General features: G+C 37.8%; 1 protein-coding gene across 4 annotated transcripts in view; it reads right to left on the reverse strand.

Annotated features, from left to right (window-relative positions):
• STXBP5 (syntaxin binding protein 5) overlaps window positions 1–8790 on the reverse strand; it is a gene marked incomplete at both ends in the record, with an annotated part of 133283 nt that extends 124493 nt beyond the window's left edge. For all 4 annotated transcript variants that reach the window (XM_084228556.1, XM_084228555.1, XM_084228554.1 and 1 more), the window contains 2 exons: window positions 7000–7097; window positions 8647–8790. In XM_084228556.1, the coding sequence (XP_084084682.1) occupies window positions 7000–7097; window positions 8647–8790 (242 nt within the window). The remainder of the gene's footprint in view (window positions 1–6999; window positions 7098–8646) is intronic.
• Window positions 8791–9287: the final 497 nt, after the last annotated feature.

Below are 9287 nucleotides of genomic sequence, written 5' to 3' on the forward strand. Positions count from 1 at the left end.
TTGTTTCCCAAGAAGTTTTGTAGTTCTAGAACACATTTAAACCCTATCTTAATTAAAAGGCTTTCTAAACTAAAAGGTAATACATTGTAAAATGTTTATACATGGTAACATGGTACCATGTTATACATGGTAATACATGTTCCTTTCTATGACATTTTTACATTCTTAAGTAGATAGGCATCTGTTTACGTCAAACTAAAACCATTTTATTAATCTGCACTCCAAAGATACTGAGTTTACCTTCTGATAATAATTTACTAAAACAGGACAGAAGGCTTGCATTTTAAACGTAAAACAAATCAACCCTGATTCTCATTTTTAATTTTGTTCTTGTAAACAACTTGTCATTTTTCAATACATGACGTTAAAATCAAATGAAGAAAACCAAAGCTTTCTTTTATTTAGTGATGCCCACTAAATAATCCAAATATTTAGTTATTACTGTTCTATTCAGTTATTATTATTCTAAATTATTCTCTAGTTACCAAATATAGTATTCCAATTACATATCAGTAATTCAAGGAAGATAGTCTCTATTCTAAATCTCTAAAGAAAAATCAGCTAAGATCATGTAATCAGGTACAGTAATATTTAAGTAATTTCATCTTAATTTTATATCCTGACATTAACACCCAAGAAAGGAAACTTTTTGATAGTATTTTAAAAATGCCCCAAATTTCCTACACCATAAACAGACCTGATCAGTTATACAAAAATTAAAAAAAATCTTAGTATCTTACTATTCAACCTGAGCTGCTGTTTCGACAACAAAGACTGTTACTCCTGTGCTTTTTCCTGGTTCTTTATGTAAACAAAAGCTTTTGCACTCACGCAGTCTACTGACTTGGACTATGAATGCAGTCAAGAGAAACAGAGCAAAAGGACTTTATTCTCGATCATAAGAACACTCTAGACAGAGATGGTCCAGGGCATTCCCAAGTCCACCACAGGAAAAGAAATGCTATCATCCTTGAGTTGGAAGGACTATTGGAAATCATGTACCCTAAAAATCTGCATTTTATAAGAAAGGAAATTAAAGCCCAGAGATTTCAATTGACTCACCAAAATTGGTCTGCATTCTAGAACACATGTATCTTATAATGATAAAGGTAATTCTTCCAACATTCCTTTACCTTCTCCTCCAGGATAGCAAAGTCAGGGTGTAATTTTAAAAGCAAATTATACTAAAAATAAAGATGGAAAACAGATAATACAAAATAGAAATAAAAATCCACCTTATTAAGAACAGAAAGGCTTCCCAAGCAGAGACTTGATGCCATACTAAACGTATCCCTTTCAATTCCATTCAGTTTCTATCACACCTTCTTTTCTTCCAAAAGAAATTTAATGCAAAATAACTGCTTCTAGGCAGACACCCATTTCTGTTTGTTGTTTCTAAAGAAAATGTACCTGTTTCTCCTGCTGCAGTAGTTCATGCTGAGAATCACAACCTCCAGCTGACAGAGCACTCATTCACCCTTTTCTTTAAGCTCTCCTAAATGAAAAGGTGAGAGCTGGAAAGAAACAGTATTTCAAAATTCCTCGTTTCTCCTCTACAGGTAGAGGGCCAAATGACTATAATTCTTCTATGAACTTTTTTATAAACAAAATGTCATGGTGACAGGGAAAATGACTAAATAAAATTTTTGGTCCATTGTTTAATTACTTTGAACAAAAAAATCTATTTCTAAATCTTTTTCCAATATTGCAATTCATTTTTATAAACTAAAAATAATAAGCAGAAATTCAAACATTCCAATGGTATCTTACAAGTGCAAGATCATTAAACTATCATTTATGACCTACTGTGTATAATAAACTTTCACATATATTATCTTACTGTATCTAAAAAGTAATTCTGCAAATTTGTGGCTGAGAACACAAGCATTTTAAAGACACACTTAAAAAGAAAAACAGTGTGTTTCAAGACCTTTTCTTCAAAGATTGAATCAGTTATAAAAATAAATGACATTAAGGCCATCTGAAACAGTACCTGGTACCTGGCTGCCTCTTAGCAAGTATTTGTTAAAATAAAATGAAGAACCTTTACATTAAAGCAATAAAAACTTTCATTTTAATAATATCATACATAACTATCAAAACAGTGCCTGTCACAGATTTAAAGCTACACATACACATACTGCATTTGATTCTTATACATTATTGTATTAATTCTGACAGCAACTTTGTAAGTTAGATGGGATTATTATTCTAACTTAACTCGCAAAGAACTTGGGCTAAATGCAATAGTTCTCAACCAGGGGCACCTGAAAGTGTGTAGGTTTGTTTGGGTTCTTACACTGACATCAGAGGAAACACTAACACTAGGTCTACAGTTTGCTGGACAAATCCACAGAACCACGCAGCACAAAATGCTATCACTATTTGAGAAACACTGACCAAGAATAAATGGACAAAGTCAAACAAATAATAGTGACATTAAGGTGCCTCAATAACAATGTCCAGGAAATCACCAAAGACCTAGCCAAAAGGAACTCAAATGTAAAAGCAGTATCAAATTGTCATGCTAAAATAAGAAGTCTAGGCTATGCATTCAAAATGGCGGTAAGAGCAGAGTAAAAGATGACAAAATTCCAAATTCAAATTACTCTACTATCCTCTTATACAAGCTTTCCATTACTCTCTTATAATTTGCCTCTGTGGAAGAATGTGCAAATTTTCATTACTATTTTTTCTTTATTCCCTCTAAGATTTTATACAAAGGAATCAAGTCCCTTTCTAGTTCCCAATCTACCACTGTGATGGATACACCGTATTACCTATATGGATTAATAGTTACCTTTAAAGTTGGTCTATTCATTTGGTCTATTCTTTTCATTCATGACCATTAACCATCCTAAAAAATCACATTTTCTCCTGTCAGCATCTCCTTATATGACTATAATGAGTCCTCACTGAATAACACAGACAGCTCAGGTTAAAAGTCACGTTCTCCAACAATGGGCTTCTTATTACTGCCCCTAATTCAGGTGACTATTCCAATCAGGTCTTGAGAATGCCTCCAGACTACCATGCAATTCCCATTCCTCTGCTTTCATCCACATTACTCACTTAGAGTGATTTTCCCACTCCTTCCTCTTGGGCATGTGACTCTTACATATTAAGCATAGAAATGCCATCAAATCCAAATAATTTACCTATAAATATGACTCTGTGCAAAGTAAGTTGACTCTGAGTATATCTGCAATTTCAACTGAAATTTATCTAATTCAGTCCTTTAGTTAGGAATGAAAACTTTATGAAGGTATGGATCATATCTTCATTTCTTTTATATACTCACCTAGAACATAAATAATTACCTGGACACACAGAACTGTTTCTTGAAAAAATTATCTAAATACAGATCCTTTATTTTAGAAGAAAAAACATAAATTCAAGGACATATAATTATTTAGTGGCAAGACAAGAAGTAGAATTCAGGTACAATTTATAATCTAATGTCGACACTTAATGTGCTAGTTAGATGAACTCTGAGGTACAAACTTTGTTTCATAAATCTGCCTTCAGCAACATTACACTGCCATTTAAGACAGTTCATGCCTTATCAAAGCTGAGACTGTCGATTAAGCTATATTTCCCTCAACTCAAAAAGATAAATGAGGTTCTTTAAAAATGTTGATAATTATAAGAAAAACTCAAACTTTACAAAAATTCAGTAAATTTAGAATTCCATTTTTCTGCCTAGTACTTGAAATGCTTATACGGAAAGTGACCTCACTATGCTAACAGAAATACCTTACAAATAAGATCAGGGTAGCTCATGTTTACAACACAGTATGAAAGAACACAAAATTTTTATACTATAAACCAGGAGTCTAGACACAAGGTCTATACAGCATTACCAGAAAGGCCTTTATTCTTCAGTTAGACTCTTCCTGCCCTCTCATCCATATGAGAATAATTTATTCCAAGTTCTAATCTCTAGACAAGATTATGCAAAATAACTACCTTAATATATGGCAAAGAGGTAAGAAATTAGATAATTCAATTACATCACCAACATATAACTTGGTACATAAAATTGCTTTCCTGCTTCCTATCAATAAGTATACTCCAACTTCTTATTCTTTCAAGAAACCAAGAAGGATGAGTGTAAAGCATGAATATAATAATTTCATCAGTCCCCTGCCATTCATTAATACAGTAAACATATTAAATTTATCTTGTCTCCTCATTGGTACATTATTCAAATTCTCAGATTTTCAATAATTCTTGTTCAAGCATAAGATATCAGATGTAACTTTCCCACCAGTGTATATACTTTGTTTTGTTTTAACCTCCAAGTGGACCAATAAACTTAGTATCATCTTCTAACAATTAAGACATCCTATTAGTCAAATCACAGGTGCACTTAAGAGTTCTAAAAGCCCAATTCCATTCAAAAACGACTCCTTCTTTGTACTCTGCGGTTAAATGAAAGAAAAGACTTTTTATCTAGAAGTATATTTCTACTCTAAACACATCTTTTAAGACAAAGATTACATGAATCTAACAGAAGAGGATAAAGAAAAAGACCAAAAGAAACCAACTGTAACATGGAATAATATAAAAGAGAAAGGATGACAAAGTAGACTTGTAAAAACTCTACATGTTAAACCATATGGAATTCTGAAATTAAAACCTATAAATTTTAGGTATCTCATTTTGAAAAGAACAAAGAACAGAGAAACACCTTAAATCACATATGTGGAGAACATTAGATGAAAACAAAAAGGTCCGATCACTTTATATGAATCAAAGCCATAATAAACAAAGCTTGTAAGCTCATTTGCTACTTGAACAGAAGGAATGATTAGGTGGAATTACTGGCAGGCAAACTAATTTATCACTTTGGAATGTTGATATAATCTCATAAAAAAGGGAAAGTAGAAATAGAATTGGTAAATAAGTTTTCCTTCATTCTAAATATAGTGAGAGGGACTAAGAAGAAATTTAGAATTGTGAACTGTCACTACCAGTTCACTTTCATTTATAGTATTTAATTATAAAAATAATGTACCAACAGATGTCATATATGTGATACATGAGTGATATATATAAGTGATATGGCTCTTATCTGGCGATTGGCATTAGGGCTAACATTTTAACTCCTCCCTTTGTGTCAACTTGCTAATTAATCAAATGCATTAGAGTTAAAAGTCTGGTCTAAGAAAAGTATCTGGTTTTATAAAAATCAAGCTAGCTGGTGATATTTACTTACATTAAATTATATAAGGACCAGAATGGTGGTTAAAAGATAAAAAAAAATTATATACTGCAACAAAACAGACTATACTAGAAAAATAGTAAATATTAGGTCCACTTAAAACAAAAACAAAATAATCTAAAAAAGATCTATTTCAACTTCTTAGTCCAGTAATGAAATTCTTGTTAGCAACAAGAAACTCTGCTTTCAGTTTCAAATAGTTCTAAATCTAACAATGCATTAGTCTTGTCACCACAGAGTTACGCTGATCACTGAGTACCCACACTGACAAAATTAACTTTATTGCCATCTTTACAAAGACAAAATAGGGATCCTAGCGGTAGTGATCAATGGGTTTAGGAATAAAAATATTTAAATTGAAGCCAAAGGATACTATAGTATCAACTGTCTAGAAATTTGGGCAAAAGACACATAGTCTTAGAAATTCAGATTCAGATTGCAGCTACTCAGATTCTACCACTTTAATAGGTTTGAGTCCACTAATTGGTATTGGTGGTTAGTGACAGACTTCACCAAATAACACAATTCAATGACCCATATGAAAACTTATATTAGCATTGTGAGGACAGCACTCTAATCCATAAATCAAATTTTAGGCGCACTCTGAAACCACATAGTAATTATTTGAAATGAAGATTTTAAAAGATTACTAGAAAATGCAGGCCCCACTCCCCCATTTTAGAAGCCAGAAAATCGTACATGTGAAGGGTAAAGCTTCCCTATCTAGTTTTTGTTGTTTTTGTTTTTTGACAGTATTAATGTCTACTGAGATCATTTAGTGATTTTTTTTCTTTTTATTACTGACACACTATCTCAATAAAATGTAGGAAGCAGATGGCCTACAGATAAATAAATTTCTTTCTTTTAAAATCTTATGTTGAAAAATAAGTGTATTCAAGTATGGTTAAATGTCACAATAAAGCAAACACAATGTTATTTCACGTTAAGTAGCTTAAAAAAAATTAACGAGAAGTATTCTCCATTATTCAGATCAAAAGAATGAGCTTGAAAAGTATGTATTTGAAAGAATACCATGACCAAATTGTTATAATTTAGGCATAAGCAGGAAAAATAATTTTCCCTATACTAATACCACAGGGTTTGTATACATAAATAAAACCTAAGTTTGTATATATAAATAATATTCTAAAAGGAAAAACATATGAGGAGTACACTTATTCATGTGCCTGAAAGAAAAAGCTCTAAAATTTGTATAAATATGAATGCTTCATAATTATTTACATAAATTTTTAACTAAATTTGTCTTCTGCCAATGACTTTCTAGATGGATGTCAGAAATAACCAGATTTAAATTTAACCTCTAATTCATTAGAATAGGTCATAAGTTCAACATATACCATGACAGTTATTTTAAAAAGCAATTAACAAATGCCCAGTACTACAGTCTTTAAACTTCATCTTTAACATATCTCACTCAACAGTGTAAGCAGATCTAAAATCTTCTAGCTCCTTACAAAGTTACTATACCAAAACTTTAGACCTCTGTGTGGATACATGGTTAGTTAATATAAATTGAAAACTGATCAACATCACATCAACATATAACCTAAATAAAAACATATAGCCTAAATAAAACATATAACCTAAATAAAATCAATGAAAAAGCCAACACTCCATAATCGCACATATTCACCTGATTATACCATTATCTTTGGAATTAAACAGGAAAAAGAACTAATCAGCAAAACAGGACTACCGAGAATACAAAGTTAAAAAAAATAATAATAAAGTAAAAGTACACGAAAGGATACAGCCTTAAAGCACCAGTCTGAGTCCCCACTGCCAGGATCTTCTGTACAGGATCAAAGGCCAGGGCTGAGGGTTGATAGGGAAATCCATGGCGAACAGTCTAGGCACAGGCAAGTGGCATCACAGCAACCAAAGTAGAAGCAAAATTTAAAAAACAGAAAGTCAATACGAGCATTCAAATTTTGAAACAACTGTAACTGATACAAAACACAGATACATGTACTTATCACTTTAAGGGAAAAAAAAAAGAAAAGAAAAATCCAAGTAATCTACATGAACAAACAAGTGATTCCAGGAGGCAGAAATGAAAAGAAAAAAAAAAATCCACCCTTCAGTGTAACACTTTATCTTCTGCCTCTTTATCATACTAGCATTCTCTAATGCTTATCAGTGTCTGACTAATATCCTATACTATTATGTCCCAGATCAAATCAGTTGTTCCTAGTGGTCAAAAAGAATAAATAAATAACTCAACTGGTGCGTTCATTTCAATATGCAATTCGTGCTTTATTCCAAGTGAAACTGCATCATTATTTCGATGCTAAAGGCGAGTACTAGTAAGGATAAGCAGCCGTACTTTAGTAAAGGATTCAGGGAAGCAATTGTCAAAATATCTACCCTGTTTTGCAACTGTAACGAAACGAAAATAAGTTCGCCCTTTCATTGCGCATTTTTGCTATTCAATCCTCAACAATGTCAGGGCAGCCAGTCAAAAAGCAAAGTGGACACACACACACTTTCAGAAAGTCCTGACATAAGAACGCACGACATTTCTCAGGCAGAGATCAGGACCAAGACAAGTTTGTGTCTCATGCAGCAGCTGGTGAGTCGATTCGCTGCATCATTCTTTCTCTCTCCACTCCGCTGGGACCACGGTCGTGCCACTGAGGGGCAAAAAGGCCCGCGTGAACTTTTTCACGAAACACAATGCCAGAAGCACCCTGCCTTTTTCTACCTCCAGCCTGACACATTTTTTTTTTTTTTACATCTCTATAAATATTTATTGATTGAAAACTTTTCCAATTCGGAGTTGATTCCAGGAAAAAAAGCAAGAAAGTACAAGACATGAAACTCAATAACATGAAATACAAAGATTCCCTTCCATCTAATCACAGAAAGGAATTCAAGTTTACCGAGTGCCTTGATAATGAAAAAAAAAAAAAAAAAAAACAACCAACCAACCAACCACTAAAAGAATAAGCCTCAATGCAATTTCCCTTCTCATATTTATAAATCACATATTCGCTACACAGCAGAGTTTTGGGGTTTTCTATAACTCAAACTCTGGCAACACGAGGGAATCTGGCGGAGCAGCTCAAGGCAGCCTCGTACCCCCGTCTAAGGGCAAGGGATGAGCAAACGCCTGGCACAGGTTTGCGCCCCGATAAACAACTGTCCCCGGACGCCGATTCCGCAGGCAGCTTCCAAGTCGGCGGCTCCACGAGCCCGCCCGAGGATCGGGGTTTCGGGACTGTGGGGAGCACGGCGGCGGGACCGTCCGGCGCCCCGCGAGGGACCCTCAGGGGCGGGCCCGGCCGAGGGGGACTCGGGTGATGTCCGCCCCCAGACGGCCCGGCCCGGCCGGCCGCAGCGGGGCGCCCTCAGCCGGGGGCCCGCGCCCCCGCCCCCCGCGGGCCCGGGGCGCTCACCCTGCAGAGCTGGAAGTGCTCGGCCTGGAGCGTCTCCTGCACCTCGGGCTCCCGCGGCCCCGCCGGGTGCTGCTGCTGCTGCGCGGCGGAGGACGAGCCGGCGGTCAGGCCGTCCAGCACCTTCCTGATGTTGAATTTCCTCATGGCGTCGCGGCGCCCGCGCCCCGCGGGGCGGCTTCCTGGGGGCCCCGCCGCGCGAGGGGGGGAAGGGGCGCGGCGCGCGGCGAGACGATCCCGGCGGAGACCCCGCGGGCGGCCCCGGAGCCCGGACGGCGACGCCGCTGCCCGGCCCGGCCCGGCGGCCCAGGACTGGCGGCGGCGCCCGGAGCGCGCGCCCAGCCTCACCTGGCCGCCCGCTGCGCGAGCGCCGCGCCGCCGCCCCGGCCCGCCCGCGCCCCCGCCGCCGCCGCCAACGCCGCCGCGTCCATGGCCCGCGGCCCCGCCGCCCGCGCCCGCCCCGGCCCCGCGGCGCCCGGCGCCCGCTGCCCCCGCCGGCGCCGCCTCAGCCCAGCCGCCGCCTCAGCCGCCTCAGCCGCCGCCTCCGGGTCGCCTCAGCCGCCGCCTCCGGGTCGCCTCAGCCGCCTCAGCCGCCGTCTCCGGGTCGCCTCAGCCGCCTCAGCCGCCGCCTCCGGGGTCGCGGC

This window comes from Talpa europaea (assembly GCF_964194135.1).
Source record: "Talpa europaea genome assembly, chromosome: 2".
NCBI classification, from domain to species: domain Eukaryota; kingdom Metazoa; phylum Chordata; class Mammalia; order Eulipotyphla; family Talpidae; genus Talpa; species Talpa europaea.